The sequence below is a fragment of the Pseudorasbora parva genome, chromosome 3 (assembly GCF_024679245.1).
Source record: "Pseudorasbora parva isolate DD20220531a chromosome 3, ASM2467924v1, whole genome shotgun sequence".
Lineage (NCBI taxonomy): Eukaryota > Metazoa > Chordata > Actinopteri > Cypriniformes > Gobionidae > Pseudorasbora > Pseudorasbora parva.
In genome coordinates this window covers 8,201,553-8,220,636 of record NC_090174.1, presented here as the reverse complement: position 1 = coordinate 8,220,636, position 19,084 = coordinate 8,201,553, and the positions used below count along the sequence as shown (strand labels likewise).

The following is a 19,084-nucleotide window of genomic DNA, read 5'->3' as shown; positions in this document are numbered from 1 at the left end:
GTGAGTGACTATATGAATCAACAACAAGCTGTAAGCTTTTTAGCTCATACATACATACAGTAAACTCAATAACCCCTCCACACACGCTCACACATTCACAATCACACCTCCGGAAGGACGTGCTGACTGGCAGACTAGTCCACCCCAGCTGGGCTCCGTCTTTGTGCAGAGATGTGGTTGCTTAGCAACCAGCCATAGCAGCTGCCGATACTGAGAGAGAAGAGAAGAGACGCACCTCTCAACACAAGCATCATGCGGCACTTTGACCTCCACATGAAAATCTTCGCAGACAGCGTCAAAGAGTTTATAAGCTTGAGAGGCAGCAAGAAAACGGGATATGCCTTCTCCAGGTGCGTCCACCTTCCAATACGCAAAATGTCTGGTCATAACTGTCCGCTTCATGAAGCTTAAAGTCATCATGGAATAAAAATGGACTATTCCTGTTTTTATGGAATATACTGCAGTGTATATTACAAAATTATTTATTTGTGCACATCATTATTTTATTTTTTAAATTCATGTGCCCTCATGTACCCAAAAAGCTTCAGATGCCACGCCTACATTTTGATGCAGCTCAAAAATGCAGAGCTACAGCAAGGTTGGCTTTATGCAGTCAGAATGAGTTGTTATAGACTTACCCACCCCTAAACATCATGTAAACAAGCTAAAGGAATTTGGTTATTATAATTGATCAACACTAATGAATTAATACTAAAACTAACTGCCCAATTAGACTGAAAGTGACCTATGTCAAGCATACCAATGGGATACACACTTGACACGTGAGCAAAAGTGAGAGATGTGTATGTATTTCATTTAGATAAAGTACCTTGTACTTGTATTCAGATCTACATTTTGATGTAATCATTCCTTGTAGTAACTCAGCTTGTTTTATTTAGGAGTTAGGACTTATACACAAATATGAAGCGAACATCGTTGATAATCTCATGTCACATATTAAGGTTCTGAGTTCTCGTAGTCAACGTGTTGGATGCTGGAGAAATGGGCATGAATAAAGATTTGAGAGACTTTGTCAAGGGCCTAATGGCAAGATGACTGGGTCAGAGTATCTCAGAAACGGCAAGGCTTGTGGGTTGCTCCAAGTCAGGAGTTGTGAGAATTTACCAACAGCAGTCCAAGGACGGACGAACCACAAACAGGCGATAGGGTGTTGCGCACCCAAGGCTAATCGATGCACGAGGGCAGCGAAGGCTATCCCGTCTGGTCCGAGCCAACAGAAGGTCTACTGGGGCACAAGTCATACAAAATTTTTATGATGGTTATAGGAAGAATGTGTCATAACACACAGTGCATTGCACGCTGCTGTGTAAGGGGATTTGTAGCCATAGACCAATCACAGTGCCTATGATGACCCCTGTCCACCGTCGAAAGTGACTACAATGGTCACACAAGTGTCAGAACTAGACCTTGGGAGTAGTGAAAGAAGGTCACCTGGTCCAATGAGTCCTGTTTTATTTTACATCATATGGACGGCTGTGTACGTGTGCACTGTTTACCTGGGAAAGTCATGGCACCAAATGCAGTGTGGGAAGGCGACAAGCATGTGGAGGGAGTGTGATGTTCTGGGCAATGACCTGCTGGGAAACCCTGGGTCTGGCTATTCATGTGGACGTAACTTTGACACGTGCCACCTACCTAAACATTGTTGCAGATCGGGTACACCTCTTTATGACAATGGTGTTTCCTGGTGGAAGGGACATGATGAAGAGTTCAAGGCGTTTCCCTGGCCTCCGAATTACCCAGATTTCAATCCAATTGAGCATCTGTGGGATGTGCTGATCCAACAGGTTTGAGCCATGGCAAGTCATCCTTGCAACCTACTGGACTTGGCCAGATACCACAGGACACCTTCAGGGGTCTGGTAGAGTCCATGCCTCAGCAGGTCGACACTGTTTTGGCAGGACAGGGAGGACCAACAGCATACTAGGCATAATGTTTTGGCTCATCGGTATAAATCCTATTCAACAGTGAGAGTAAAACTGAGCATGTCAATGAAAGTACACAGCTCTGACAAACCATTAAAATGGCCGCTGTGCATCACGAGCCGCTGAAAGAACGCCGGAGATCAAAGATAGCAGAAGTATCACACAAGTTAAGTCCAACTGACTGACAGCTTACAGTTTGTTCTGCTATATATGCTTAATTTGAGGGTGGAAAAAGAAGTTAATGGTATACATTTTGGAGATATTCAACTACGTATATACAGTAGAGTCCTAATAAACCTTCACACACATCTCAATGACCATGGGGTACGGCACAGTGATTAACTAGGAAACTTAACAATGGCACTTAATGACAAAAAGGTTACGGACCTCTGCTGTAGTCTCTTCTAGTCTAAGTAGACACTTCATGGTCAGAATAAGCAACACGAGGTTACTCTTAAAATGTCTAAAAATATGAAACGCATCTAATCTAGTAGTGTCTGTACGAGGCTTCTGGGGTCGACCACTTCCAGTTATCCCGAAATCATGTCCCACCCAACAATTTTTCTCATTCCAGTGGCCATTTCACTAAGATATACACCACAGTAGAGAAAAGTATGCGATGGCAACTTCATGCCAACTTTAAATTCACACAGGTGTCCATATGCATAACCACAGGGGTTCTTTATCACACTATGAACATGACCCATTAACATTTGACAACCATAAATTCTGTCAGGATCACTATCGTCAAAGATGACTGGCAATTAATATATAGTTTAGATTGGCGGTATGGTTATGTACGGTCCATGCAGCCTTGTGATAACCCCCCTTAGGGCAAACAGAATAGAACCAAAGTATTTGGTTGTGAGGAGGAGCTGGGGATGGAGGAGGGTAATTAGCTCCTTAGCAACACGATAAAGCTGCTGATAATCCTGAATGAAACATAAATACGACTGTAAGTATGTCGTATTCCGATAGGTAAATGTGGATCAGCTGAAAGTTAGCTGATACAAGCCTGTCTAATGTGACTTGTCTAATGTGAAACACTACGCTTGATCATACGTCTTCATTTTCTGTTTATTTCATAATTTAACCTAAGATTTTTTTTTTCCCTCTTTTCCGAATACTGTTTGTGCTGTCCTTAAAATGAATTGCACATGGTTTCACATTTTCTTACATAATGCAAAGACAGTCATAAACAGGCTGTGAGAGGTGACATCCTAACAAACCTGGACTCTGAATCCCTCAGCCGGAAGCTGAGAGATTGCTGTTGTCAGCGATTAAGTGTGTGAGACATAAGAGACTCCAGTGGGACCACAGCAAATGCTGCAATTACCCATATCTAAGGAGAGTGGGTGGGATAGAAACAGCTTGGCTTTAACTCTGTAGAACACTCTAATCCTACAATCTCCATCTGTTAGCATGTGTGTGTGTGGTGCATCACATTAATACAAAGGAAACACACTCACACAGCACAGAGCTAGCAAACCCTTGAGAGACACAAGCCTTAGAGGAAGAGAGGGAGTTTAAAAATGTGTATGCCTCACGGCAACTGAGGGACCTTGAACGATAGCTATCTGACTTTCTCTTTCCCTTCCTCCATTTTGCTTTATCCTGGGGGCATTGGCTGTCTTGGGTCTAAACAAATAAAGGTAAAATGTAATCTTGGAAGAGGCAGTGACAGAAACTGAGAAAGAGACAGAAACAGGTAGAGTGAAATCTATTCAGTTCTGCTGCATCTCTACAAAAGCTTTTCATAATGCCGAAGAAAATATTCAAATAAGATTAATTTCTGCATTTGTCCTTTTACTCCAGTCTACTCTTGAATCTTGGATTTGGAGTATACTGCAAATATTGTTTGTAAATAGGTCATATTGGATAGGCATATTCTAATAATTGAACGTAAAGTGCTAGTCAGAGGCACCTAGCTAGATTTATAATCTAAAGCAGAGTGGAGAAAATAATGACCACCATGAAATGGATTTTCCAGCTAGGTCTCCAAACCTCACCTGGAATTTAAATTCAAAATGGCCTTCAAGATGACAACAAAATAAAGACATTCTACACTATAATCAGATGCCGGATATCTTACTGTAAAATGGGAAGCTTGGCCTGGCTTCAATGGTTTTCTTTTTTACACACAATCAGTGTTAGTGTAATACTAAAGCAAACAAAGATGGCCAGTTGAAATAAGTCTGGGCAACATCTATAAAGATGGTATGAATAAACCAGATATACCTGTTTAGATTCTACAGCTAAAGAAGTCCAGATTTTACTTTGTTCTTGTTTAAAATACATGTGACAAAAGCTCCAGTGAGCATACTTTGTTCTCAGGGCAAACATTTCCGATTTGCTTTTCAAATCCAAACTTTAGGGCTGAATATCCGCACTGTAAATCCAGTATTTCTAAAGAAGTTGCCATAGTAATTACGTAAGGGTTGGCAACATGCATGGTTATCATCAGCTTGAAAGCTTGAGGATGGAAAATTCAAACTTTCTGAGCTTGTAATGATAAAAATGACAGATGTATTACGGTCTTTTAAATATCACATATTCAATTTCAAACCCCAAATGAATGTGGCTTGGCCCAGGTTTGTAAAAACTGAACCTAACGTGTTTTTTGCTGTTGAGTCTACAAACAACCAAATGGATTTGCTTTGGATATGCCAAAAATCTAAGCCTAAATTGATCAAATGCCTCAATCTACTTTTAGCGTCCTTTTAGCACCACTCAATGAAATTTAGTTCCAAACATGCACTTGCTAAGATGTATTTCCTACTTCAGTTAAAGGAACTGTATGTAAAAAATGTATTTTAATTCATCATAAAATGGCCCTGATATGTCACTAGACGTTAAGAAATCATGTTAATTTAAAATACTTATATCACTGATAACAGTAGTCCGGCCAGGATATTGTCATTTAAACTGATGTTGATGTTGACATGTTGTGTTTTGGCCTGAAGCTCCACCCTTCACCTATCGACCAATCACAAAGTCAGTAGTGTTTCAGCATCCGGGTTGCCAGATCTGCTCTAGTTACCACAGCTGCAGTTACAAACATTCCTGCTGGATGCTGCAGCCAATCTGGCAACCTCAAGTCAGGGGGAGGGGGAGAGGAGTACACCGCTCTACAGTCATTTAAAGTGATACCAGTGTTGGCCACAATCTTACATACACTTCCTTTAACATAAAATTCCCTGAATCTGTCCTGGCACATTGCTGTTGTCCAGTCCAATTGAGTTCATTTCAGTTATTACAGTTGAAAATAGAAGTGGGATGTACGTCTCTGCGCTACTATGAATTGTGGGTAGAAGTCTGAATTTTCATCTTATCTAATTTTTGCAGAATCCAGATCTTAAGAACTCATTAGGGAGCGTTCATGGAGTTCTGCTTGAGCGAGCAAATACAAAGGATACTTAGGAAGGACAGAGCGAGATAAAGGGGGAAAGCGAACATGCTTATGTTAATAAAATGAAGGAGGGATACACCGACAGAAAAGGAGAACAACGGTCACTAAAAGAGAAAAGCAAAAGGTTAAGGGAGGGTCACATCCCTCCTGCTCTGCAGATGCACGTTACAGCTGCAATCAATGACGATATCAAAGTGAGGCAGACGTGAAGGATTAAAGATGCATGATTCATATCAAAAAGCAAACACACATACAGCTGCACATTAATAAACACAGCACAGTTCGCTGATAGTGTTTTATACATATGGAGCTGTAGATCTTGTAAAATGAATCTAGCTAAATAAGTAAAGCTTAGTTCATGGTTACATGGTTGGTTTTACACGGCTTCCCAGCAAGTAATAGCCGTCATTTCACGGCTCGGTTAACTATATATAACGATAGATATGACCATAAGTTGTGCGGGTACGATTTGTGGCAATAGCTAACAATACATTGTATGGGTCAAAATGATCGATTTTTCTTTTATGCCAAAAATCATTAGGTTCCAGATTAGTTTAAATATATAAATGTATTATTATTATTATTATTATTATTATTATTATTATTATTATTATTATTATTATTATTATTATTATTATTATTAGCAGTAGTAGTAGCAGTAATATACTGTGTTCCTAAGAACTTCATTTAGACAACTTTAATGGAGATTTTCTCAATATTTAGAATTTTTTTTTTGTTGTTGTTGCACTCTCTGATTCCAGGGTTTCAAATATCTGTATCTCAACCAAATACAGTCCTATCCTTACAAACCATACATCAATAGAATTTTTTTTTTCTGTATGACTGTTTTGTGGACCAGGGTCACATATAATCTGGTTATGAGTAAACTACTTCTAGCCAAAATAATTCCTAAAGTTTGGTTATGTCTTTTTGCCCAGATAACTTGTGAGATGTATGATATTCCGTTATGAAAGCAAAGTCAAAATTTATTACAATGTGTAATTTCTTTGACATGGTCATGTTCTAAATTACTAGTCTATTCTTGGGCTATGGTTAGAAATCTATTACATTTTTACTGACACCCCTAATTTTGACTTGTTTTAACATATTGTGGGTGTGTTTGGACGGCTGTATTTTACATGCAAAACTGCTTGCTGGCTTATTGCTGGTCTAAAATGGTTTACAAGCTCAGCCAGGTCCACACCAGCTTGTCTACTACCTAAACCAGACCAGTTTGTACCAGCTAGTAACCAGCAATCATTTTCTGAAACACAGTTTGTACCTTAAAATGGTTTGAATTGAGTTTTCCAGTGGAGCAAGCAGGTTTTTAAAACTGAAACCTAATCTACTTACTGGTAATCCAGCTAATCAACCATCTAGACAAGCTTAGAACAGCTAATGGCCATAAATGATGAAACTAGCCATACTGCTAGCTGGTTTTAGCTGAGTATTGGAGGATAGGGGAGTTTTAGTTGGAGCTGGAAATCAATATTTTGGCTACTGCTGCTGACAAGAAACATTTCAAGAGATGAATTACAGGAACATATAAAAAAGAAGCATTAAAGAACAATAATTGAATGATGGCAAAGGCTGAGGTTTACACTGTGAACCAAAACCTTCCATTAGTGAGGATGAATGAATGGCTAAATTATATTTGGTCTGAAACGCAGACTCCCACAGGAAACATAAAACCTAGCTGAGAGAAATTTGATTATTGCAGTGTTATGTGTGATGGGTGTGTGTGTTTGTTGTATTGGTTTAAAAAGTACCAAAAGTACCAAAAAGTACCTGTTCATATACTCTGATGTTTTGCATTAGAAAATCTCTCTCTCTCTCTCTCTCTCTCTCTCTCTCTCTCTCTCTCTCTCTCTCTCTCTCTCTCTCTCTCTCTCTCTCTCTCTCTCTCTCTCTCTCTCTCTCTCTCTCTCTCTCTCTCTCTCTCTCTCTCTCTCTCTCTGTGTGTGTGTGTTTTATGTGTTTTATGTGTGTGTTTTTGAGAATGTATGGAATGACATACTGCTATGTTTAATTTATTCAATAAACACTTAGGGCTGGGCAAAATGTACTGTTAGATGTGATAAACCTGAAGAAAGAGATTTTGAATCATCGTCTCTATCGTGATTATGCTCACACTGTAGTGTTTTAGTGACCTCACAGAATTTATCATTTGCATAAATTTCAATTATTTCCGGTGTGTAGATTGAACCAGAAGCTAGATTTGCCATAATTTATGATATCTCTTAGACTGAAAAAATTTGATGTTATTTTACAGATTTTAACTAAAATATGTTCTGTAATTTTAATAATATTGTCTGTACGATAATTTGATAAAGACATCAAAAATTCACTGTCATGTCACCACAATGTGTCATGTCACATAATGTGGTTTAAAATGTGTATTATTGCACATTGTACACTGATATTATTGTACACAGTATAATTAAGAAACATTATTTGCAGTATACAATACTGTACGGTAGTGAGGAATGCAGTAGTATTAAATTCAAACTACACTTAACCCATGTTTATCATCGATTCTGATCTTGATTCAATATTGAATTATTTGGCTAAATATCAGGTATAGTAGGGCCTTCATGTTATTTTTTTACTTGAGAAAAAAATCTCTCTCAACTAATGCTATAAACATATGGGAAAATCTGTCAGCTGGTATTATTATTAGAGGTTCAAATTAACATCTCATTTTCTTTTTAAATAATTTTATAATATTTTGAATGATATAAGAGAAAAAATATAGTACTATAGTGCATATATTTAGCAAATTCTGCTTTCTAGAGTTAATTGTTTTCTAGTTAACCAACTATAGCTATATACTATATGGTCATTGAATGCCTTTACATGACATATTGTTCACAAGCTGTTTTATTTACCTCTTTACGTGGTTGAAACACTGATTTAACAATTACATGAGACATGATACATCTCAGTAAGCTGTACGGTGTCTTTAAACATACCTTCTGATGTTCATGCAAGTTTATTTGGTGCTATAACTAGTAATAAAGTGAAAGACAGGTCAGTTTACGTGCCACTTGTATTAAACTGTCGTCACAATGGAGAGCGCAAAAACTGTATTGTTGGAATTTTGTAATACAATAGACACGTTGATACTTTGTTTTATATGAAAAGTAACCTGCTCCATCCTGTCTGGCAGTGCATTGTCCGTGTCCTCTTTTCTCCACTATGTTTTTTCACTGCATGAGGAAATGGATGTGTGGCATGAGAGCATGAAAACAGTGTTGACTGCGTGAGTTTCACGCTGAATGTGTGAGACTTGGCAGCCCTGTGAATACAGGGATGGATTGTTAACCCTGGGTAAAGGTATATGACCATCCAGTGAATAATAGTTTCTGTTCCTCTCAATTCTGATTTCATTTTAACTCCTACGGTGGCCGATTTAGTCCAAGATTAACATGGCAATCCCCCTCTTCACATTCGACACGGTGCCATCGAGTGTTAAAACGCAAAAGGCGAAGCTTGAATTTACGGGTATGTCCCTCTTTGGCTAATGTACTTTCAAGATGGAGGGGCAACATGGCGACAGCATTCAAACCCTCACCGTATGTATTTTCAATGGCATAGTATAAACTTACGAGAATACTTTATTACTTGAAAGAAGTAAATATACATTAATGAGCACATATATTTTTGAAAGAACTACTTGTTTTTAGCTAAGAATAAACTAAAAAAGTTACACAGTGTAGCTTTAAAGTGTGAAAATCCCTATAGTATATATGTATCAGTGTAATCCTCCCATACCTGTTTGCCATCCAGTGTGTAGATCCTTTTCACTGCTCCGCTCTCAAGTTTGATGGCTTCTGTGATGTCAGTGAGCACCTGCTCGAAAGAGTGTGCCGTCTTCTTATTGAGCAACACACGGACGGCCTTCCGCGGCTTCACCCCGCTCCTCATCACTGTCACCAGCTTGGGTCGCACAAAGTCCTTGCTCTCCCTCGCCTCACAGGCTGTGCGGTTGGCTAGCATGTTCTTCTGGCTGGCTGATGCTTTCACGTTGACCGACCAGTTAGGGTTCACATTTTTGGTGTAGTCCACTTTCTTGTAGTAGTTCTCGGAGGCACAAACATAGCTTTCACCTGGAGAGGTGGAAAGCACAGAAACAGAGATAGAAAGATGATTGTTTGAACATTTTTTTAATTATTTATATCTTTACGACTGTTTTAACTATGCTTGTTTTTAATTCTTTATTCGTCCATATGGTATTCTTTTTTTTCTCATGCATTTGTTACCACTGTTTTAATTAATTTCTATGTAAAGCACTTTGAATTGCCATTGGGTATGAAATGTGCTATACAAATAAACTTGCCTTGCCTTGCCTTGCCTTGCCTTGCCTTGAACACATCAACCCAGTACATTTAGCTTGACTTGGTTTCAAATGACAACTATTGCTGGTTTTCAGTCTTTTGCTACTGTGATGTACAAGCTTCAAGATTGCTTTCCAAAACCTTCATCCTCTCTTCTCCTCTCTGTTGGAATTAGAAGCAACCTCCACCAGAACTGCTGAAACAATCACATCTTTGAAGAAGCAGTTGAAGACTACTCCACAACCAAAACCAATTCACTTACAAATAAATAAATCACTACAATTCCCTTTGTTTCCTTCTCTGCATTTCTCTAGCTTTTTAATAAATGTGGCATTGTATACTGCAAATATTGTTAGTTCTGTGACAAATTGCTTATGCTTCTCTATTGTAAGTCACTTCTATAAAATTGTATGAGAGCTCATCTTATAAGAATATTATAAACTTCCTTGTTAGTCCAAAAAAAGTCCTTGTAAGTTATTGTAACCAAGCCCATACAGCGACTTGTTGTGTAATGTGCCTACCTATAGGTGAAAGACGCCTACACCTACTTCATTAGTGCAACTTTGGCTCCGCCCCCTGGAGTGTTAGTGAGATGCTGATGAGAGAAGCATGATCAGTGGATCACTGGGCTAAAAATAATATTAGGCTACCGTCCATAGCATCCTAATGCAAGGAATGTGGTTATTCAACACATCTTCAACAATGTGAATGTATCAGTTGTGGATTGTACTGTGGAGCTGTGGATTTTATGGTTAATCTGTCGATATTTTAGCGCAGGATTTGCAAACAGACTTTTACGATTCGATTAGCAATGTTAACAGTTAACAATTAAAGTGTTTGCTGCTGCATCCTTTACGTCTATGGCTTATCTTAATTTTTCCAACTACATGCTTTGCCACGGATCAAACAGAAAATGCATGCTGCGTTAATCACGTGTTAATAAAATTAGTGCCGTTAAAATGAATTTGCGTTAACGTGTTATTAACACGTTAATTCTGACAGCCCTAATAGAAAGTAGGGCTGCAGCTATCAATTCTTTTTGTAATCGATTAATCTACCACTTAATCGATCGATTAATCGATTAATCGGATAATAATTACTTTTTCTTTATTAAAGAGCAATAAGAGACAATTAGACGGGTATCTTAATATTAACATCTAATTTGTTTTCTTTTTAGAAAAATTATGTTTTATTGCTGAAATTGCATACATTAATAACTGTGAAACTAAACAATTTTAATGCATAATTTTATTGCCATATTATATTAAATAAAAATCTATTTCAAATTACTTTAAAAAGGTAAACATAGCTCAATCTAAAACTAAACCTACAACCAATAAATCTAAATAGTAGTAATATAAATAACAATAATGCCAATATAAATAATAAATATTCTATAAATTCTATATAATATAAATATTCTAATATTCTATAAATATTCTATAAATAATAAAAATAACTAAACATTGTATTTATGTTGTGCAACTTAACTTTCATGTTTCAGCTTCAGCTCAGGCATGACATAAGCATTTACTGTCTTATTTACTCCTTTACTGAAGCAAAACATATTGGACAGGTTCACTTGGAACAAGAGATGTGCGGATCAGCTCTATCGTCACCGAATCAGCTGTCAGAAGCAAACCATCCACCCGCACCCGGTATTCACAACTTCAAATCCTCCGTGTTAAGCGCGATGCTATCGTCACATATTAGCTACACTGAAGTAGGTTGCTTAACAAAACAAAAAACTTATTTGGCAAAATTACATTTACATAAACCAGGGTCGACAACCTATACATCACACAGAGGAATAACCGCTAGAACGTGATCAAACGCGAGATATGTTTATTTCAGTTAAAGTACATCACACATGCTGATCTTTTGAGCTAATCATTCATCATTGTAACACAGCTTGTTTTAAGTTAGTAGCTATAAATATGATTAAAGTGTGATATTTAAATTACACAAATCAATGAAAGCACGCAGCTCTGAGCTCTGAAAGCACGAGCGCTGCTCATCACAAACGCACGCGCGTTACAGCTTGTTCTGATGTTTGTTGCGCCTAGTATTGAGAACATCTAATGGTGCATTTCGAAGATATTATCAAGTAGGATATATAAAGTCTCATTAAAGATTTCACACACATCACAATGACGGTGATCCATGTGCAAAGCTGCAAACTCCATCGAGTTCATGTGTTTTGAGTTGCTCGTATCTCCTCAGCTGACGCGTGTACATAAAATGAAACTTAAATGTTCAGCGTCGCATCCTGAAGCTCAACACACAGTTGTCTTCATTTAAAAACAGCGATATTAAATGATATTACCAGTGCTGATGCCCGCCCGCTCTCTCTCTCTCTCACATTGCGGTCTTTGATCTTGACATGAGCTGAAAACGAAAGTTAAAGAACGACACGCATTCATTGCTTTTTAGCGTGAAATGAGACTTCCGTGTCTTTATTAAAATCAACATATTAACGATTTCTCTCATCCACCTGCAATTTTTGGGATGTTTACGCACCTGAACCGCGGCTATAACCGCAATCCGCTCATGCTCCGAGTCCTTACACAAAAAATGTCTTTCTGCAATATCTGTGTGTAGTTAAATGGACTAAGCGAAGCATCAAGGCAGATGATTTTGCCTCGAGGATTTTTTTGATTCGATTAACTCGAGTTACTCGATGAATCGTTTCAGCCCTAATAGAAAGCAATAAAAAAAGGAGGCTTCCTTTACAATTGCTGGAGCTGTTGATTAAACAGTGCAAGCTAATCAGTTTAGCGAGGTAGTCGAGCGAGAGATGTGGGAGGAGCGAGCGAGACTGGTGATGGAAAAGGATGATTGACTACCTCCCCACAATCGGTGACTGAGTTCTGCACTCACGCCAAAACTCCTGTAATAATCAACAAATCTCTTATTTACATTGTGTTTGCACTGTTAGTAATGATTAAAGCTTTCATTCTTCGATATTTCATTCTTCTTTCAAGTTGCAATGACGAGATCTCTGCATTCATGCATTTAACATGTCTGAGATCGCCTACAAAGCTTATCACTGCAACCTTTCATGCCACAATCTAAATGCCATAGAGCCAAATGTAGTGCTATAATCAAAACTTTTCACGATTAGTTAACCTTTAGAGCTGTAATAGTAAAGATGAAGTTTTTACACTGAAGTCTCACAGCAGACACTCTCCTTCAAACAGAACATTCAAATCAGAGGCTATGCCATCAAATCAGAGCCAATGCCTTTCATTTCTAAATTATAAAACTTTTGATGTAAAAAACATACTACCACAGGACACATTATAAAACAATAAAACACTGCAGTTCAGAGTCATGACCTCTTTAATGACACCCCTTAAATTTTGATTTTGCTATAATTTCCACCATTTATGAGTTATGACCCACTCATATTTCCACTTTTTCAACATTTGTCCTAAACTCCACCTTTATCCATCATACAGAGTCTAATTTCAGCAGCTTCCCTGGCTCCTGAAGGCTTCTCTTATATGCCATCAATCATGTTCAGGTTTTGGTGGAGGATGAGAGTGCGAACCCCTTATCGTTTGCCTGGGTATTACCCAGAAGAAGAAAAAAACTCTAACGTGAACAGAGGCCCAAATACATCCATCAATGCATATGGATGTAGATAATAAATATTGGGACTCAAACACACTCACTTGAGTGCCATTTCTGCCCACTTTATATGCACCACACTATTCATATATATACAGAAATCACTGGTTATAACTAATCAAAAGACCAGGGAAGAGAGAATATTGAAATAACAATCCCGAATCATCGCACTGAGACTTCAAGATTTTCCCTGAATTGACCCTGAGATAATGCCAAGCTATCACTGTAATGTAAGTAATGTAACATAAGATACAAACATCTGCTAAAATAGCTATTAACATCACTGCGTCTGTCTGTACAGACAAAGATCCTTCCGTGTCTTTTGGGAAGTAAAATTTGATCGTTATGATATAATTTTAAGAGATGAAAGTAGAATGTAACCTGTACTTTTTACTGTAACCTAAACAATTTATAATAAACAACTATATGAAAAGTTTTGTCAATGCCGTGAGAAAGCCTGACCAGAAAATGTATTAGTTTAAACAAATTTGCTTGAATATTTTAATATTTTTTTAAGATAAATAGATGTATTTAATCGGATCCTCATCGGAATTAAACAAAATATATATATATATTTTACATATTTATAACACAGTTCCCAATAGGACAACTAATTATCCCCAAAAATTATAATTACTAATAGGATAAACTGTCCCCGTGGGACCCTGTAAAACCCATGGAGGGTTTTCTTTCTTTTAGATTTAGAAGTAGAGATCTAATAAATATTATTATTAAACATTCAAAGATAAAAGAATTAAAAAAATCCTGCAGAAATTTTACTTTGTAGGAAATGTGGGAATTGTTTCATAAAAAAATCCATTAGGATTCTTTAGGATTGCCTCAAAATCTTGCCACAAATTCCATCAGGAATCCTGTACACATTCCTTTAGGATATTTGTGATACATTATGGGGAGCATTCGATGGTCCCCACAAGGAAAACAGCTGAATAAACAAACTAAATTATGAATATCTAAACATATAAAAAGCTTTTTGTGAAGAGTGCTAGAAAATATTATCGGATATGTATAAAAATGTGTATGTTTGTGTTCTTGTTTAAAATACATTGATAGGACCAAATTTCCCCACAAAGATAGTAAAATGTGAACACTTTAAATGCGTATACAAATAAGTTCTCCGTTTAGGATTATAACGAATTCAACCCAAGCGCTTTTTGTGACGAGAATGATTACATTACGTTATCTGTCCATCATCAAAGCCCGCCCTGACAATTTGATTGGTCCGAACAGCTCTGGTTCGTGCATCATCTAGGCTAGAAATGATAGTTTCTACAGTATAAAAACCATTACATCTATGGAAAGTCTACGTAAAGATATAAAAACAAGTGTGTGTGTGTGTGTGTGTGTGTGTGTGTGTGTGTGTGTGTGTGTGTGTGTGTGTGTGTGTGTGTGTGTGAGCCACACATTATGCACAGACAGTGTGGTACACATGCAGAAGTCACACACCAGCAGATGAGACAGAAAAGCTGAGCTCCAGACACACACTCTGGTTTAGCAGTTTAGTGTGTGTGTGTGTGTGTGTGTGTGTGTGTGTGTGTGTGTGTGTGTGTGTGTGTGTGTGTGTGTGTGTGTGTGTGTGTGTGTGTGTGTGTGTGTGTGTGTGTGTGTGTGTGTGTGTGTGTGTGTGTGTGTGCTACAGATTTTGAACATGTTCCCTGAGGCTCTTTTATTTGCTGTCTGCTCCCAGCTTGATTCATCTAAAATTCAACACATACTGACAAGGCAGATTTGCTCTGTAATGAAGAATGTCTTGTCTTTTCATGTGGAAAACTGCTTCCAATCACTAAAATAGTTTGAAATTCTCAAAAAAAAAAAGTGAAAATTGGTTGCACTTTATAACTACTTAAATTTTTCTAAGTATAATTATATAAGTAAATCGAATGTACATGATGAACTGTACAACAGGACTGTAAAATAAAAAGCTATCAGGAAAACATTATATCCGCTTTATATTAAAATCTAAAAATCAATATTCAAACTAATTTATCTTTATGTTAAAGTTGAGGATTTCATTTATATTTTATCTTAACAGGAAGAAAAGATGATCTCAACTGTCGTTTCTTGCTGGCTTTAATCAGACTAGCACTGATCATTAATGGAGCATTTAGCTGATAATGCTGTGGTCACTGATTTATCAAACAATCTGACTCAGTACATCCAAAATTTGTTTCCACATATCAACTATCTATACAGGAGAAGTGCACTGGCATTGACCCTACAGCGTAAGAGTTGGACTAAAGTAATTAGCGGTTCCTCGTACTGAATTACTGCTAAGCCCTCTGATCTTTGACCTGTGACTCTAAAGTGTTAGCATGAGTGACCAGTTGGACACCGTTTGAAAACACTACTCTGTGGTTTTGGAGTTTAAGATAAATTATGCAAAATAGCTCAAATGTTTTCCAAAAAGCACTATTGATAACAAGCTGCAACAACTTTGCCTGTGTACATTGGCCATGTTCCATATTTGCAGTACCTGGAAGGCAGTTGGCCTAGTGTATTGATATTCCTTGAACAGGTTTGTTCTAAACTGCTAACCCAAAGGCTGGGATACACTACACGACTTGTAAAATCTGAAGAGATTTTAAAACACTAGGCATCATACTTTTGGGCATCATACACCAAGGATCATTTACATTTTTTGATATCCTCCGAATGGATGGATTCTTAGTCTGAAGCTTAAAAAAAATCTGATTCTGTGGCTAACATGCACTTCATGAATTTCTTTGAAATTATTTCAACTCCGACTGCCCAAAATCAACTGGTGGAGACTTTTGGCAACTATTGTCAACTCGTCCAGACTGCAAATCAGGGCAAAAAGCTGAGCAAATGTCATGTAGTGTATTCCAGCTTTAAAGGGGTAGTTTACCCAAAAATGAAAGTATCCCATGATTTAGTCACCCTCAAGCATCCTATAGGCGTATATGACTTTCTTCTTTCAGCCAAACACAATCTGAGTTATATAAAAAAAATATTCTGGCTCTTTCAAGCTTTATAATGGGACTGAATGGTAACTGAGATTTAGAAGACCAAAAAAGCACATCCATCCATCATAAAAATATTTATAGTTATTAATATGACTTACAAAAAAGCATCACTTCACTTCCAAATGCCTTTATTAACCTCCTGGAGCCGTATCGATCATTTTTATGATGGCTCGATGCCCTTTTACATTCACTCTCATTATAAAGCTTAGAAGAGCCAGGATATGCTTTTATATAACTCTGATTGTGTTTGTCTGAAAGAAGAATGTCATATACACCTAGGATGGCTTGAAGGTGAGAAAATTATGGGATAATTTTCATTTTTTGGGTAAACTAACCCTTTAAGTAATATGCTGCAATTAATTCAGCCTGAACTACATAAAATACTTCAGGCATACTTTGTTTTGTACATAATTTTTAATCGAAGTGTTTTCTGCTTTAAACCTCAATTTCAGCTAATTTTGTTTGCTTTTACACTGGTTTAGTAGTCTTAGATGTGTGCGAGTGTGAGTGCGAAGGTGCAGGATTAAGAGCTGGTGTCAACCTTTAATGGGCGCATTACTGTTGGCATGGCAACCAGACAGACAAACCAATCTGCTTTTAGCTCTTGCAGAGCTTAGTGCAGGTGGGCAGTGTTTTACTAACAACTAGTTTACTGATCGTCACACACACATACAGCACTGGAAAAAATGTGCTTCTTGTTCTTATTTTTGTCTTGTTTCTAAAAATGCTTAATCAAGATGCATTTACTAGATATGTAAAATTACATTAGATGTTTTTTCTTGTTTTCTTGAATATCAAATCAAAATTAAGTGAGATTTTACACAGAAATACATGTTACATAGGGTTGATATAGTAAAGAACTAACATTGTGATATTTTGGCGGATCTAAAAGCACACCATAAGAAACAACTAGCTTTTTCATTAATGCCAAAGTTTGTACTATTTTCTGTTAAATATACTGTCATTAAAATATGTTAATAGAAAAGTTTTTTAAAAAAGTTAAGATTCTGAAATCTTTGAAGAGATCCCATTATTATTTAATAGATTTACAGTAAAAACAATAAATTATACTTTATTATATGTTATGATTAATATCATATTTTTAAATATATGATGTTTCATTATAAATATGGTGGTTATGGGTGTTTTCACACTTGGGTCCTCTTAAAAAGAACCAAACTCAGACTCCTTTAAGTCGACTAAAAGGTGAACCAAGTGAAAAAAGACCCAGTTCTCTTTATGTTCACACTGTCCCTGTACCTGAAAGAGGACTCAGATCCTTTCTGGTCCACTTTAGTAGGAATGTGGTCTCAGACCCCTTTGTGTTCAGACTGCTGCTTTTTGGATCTAGTCCAGTTCAGTGTTTGATGGCTGACCCTATGGCCTTCAACATTGGATACCATTCGCTTACATTGTTTGTTCCTCAGTAACCATGATATTTGTTTGTAAAGATTATTATTTATGACAAAAATGCTGTTGAATTAAGTAGTTTATCTTTTTACCAAACACACACACTCACACACACACACGCGCGCGCGCGACATGTGCGCGCGTGTGTGTGTGTGTGTGTGTGTGTGTGTGTAATACTACATATTCTTACACTAGCTCTATCACACATCCACCTTTGTAAGTAACAGTTGTTCCCTTTCGGGGAACTCGAGCTGCGTCGAAACGCTGTGAGAACGCCTCTGCGTTAATGCGTCGTGAAGCGCCTGTAGAACCATTCCATCGGAAAAAAGATCGATCGTCGGCGTGATGACGTCATCGACCGGAAGCTATAAAACGTCCGTGAAAACAAACAGGAACTAGCTTCTGTGCCTTCAGTAAGCGATCTGTGTGAACCTGTCTGTCTATTTGGTGTTTTTGTCTGTCTATTGAAAGAGTTTTTCCACCTTTTGTTAAATATTCCATATATTTACAAAAAAGAGAAAATAAATAGATAGAGAAATGGCGAGTGAAAGCAGTAACTTTAAGAGGTGTGTTCATCCCTGCCCACGCTACATCACGAGTGGGGATACACACTCTCTTTGTGTTGCCTGCTTGGGAGCGCAGCATGCCCAGGCAGCCCTCGAGGGGGCTGCTTGCGAGCACTGTGAGCGTATGCCACTGAGAACGCTGCGCTCCCGCCGGGCACTCTTTGAGGAGGGTGCCTCGGCTCGTGTTCCCCGCGGCTCTGGTCCCGCTGCTGCCGAGGCAGAGCGGAGGCTGCAGTCGTGGGGTTCACAATTGGATGTTGCGGAGGGGTTTGAGACGGGCGCTGCCTTATCTCTGCCCTCACCCGCTCCATCCAGCGGTTCTTCTCGGGGCTTGGAAGCACGCATTGCGGTTTCTTCCCCCCCGAGAGAGCCGCCGGTGCTCCAACTATCCAGCTCCGAGGAGGTGGACGTTGAGAGCATCGCGCCTGAAGATTCGCCACTTCAGTCCCCTGCGAGTGATGAGCTCGTTGAGGTTCTAACGCGAGCCGTGGCCAGATTAAATATTGACTGGCCCGTAGAGAGATCTGAGGCAGGAAAGAGACGATCTAGTAAATTAGATGAAAGATTCCTGCCCGCTCGCGCTTCAGAACCTCAGCGGCGGGGCCTGCCATTCTTCCATGATTTGCACACCGAGGTGGCAACATCATGGAGGAGACCGGCATCATACCGTGTGTTCAGCCCTCAGACTTCGGTCTATAGCAACATCATGGGGCTGAAGCACTACGGTTATGGGGCGATGCCAAAGGTAGAAGAGACGCTTGCGAGCCATCTCTCGCCTTCC

General features: G+C 38.3%; 1 protein-coding gene across 2 annotated transcripts in view; it reads right to left on the bottom strand.

Moving 5' to 3' along the window:
• The window catches only part of LOC137070513 (neuronal migration protein doublecortin-like), a 72,385-nt gene that overhangs the window by 31,848 nt on the left and 21,453 nt on the right, over positions 1 to 19,084 (bottom strand). For both annotated transcript variants that reach the window (XM_067437727.1, XM_067437728.1), the window contains exon 3: positions 9,130 to 9,464. In XM_067437727.1, the coding sequence (XP_067293828.1) occupies positions 9,130 to 9,464 (335 nt within the window). The remainder of the gene's footprint in view (positions 1 to 9,129; positions 9,465 to 19,084) is intronic.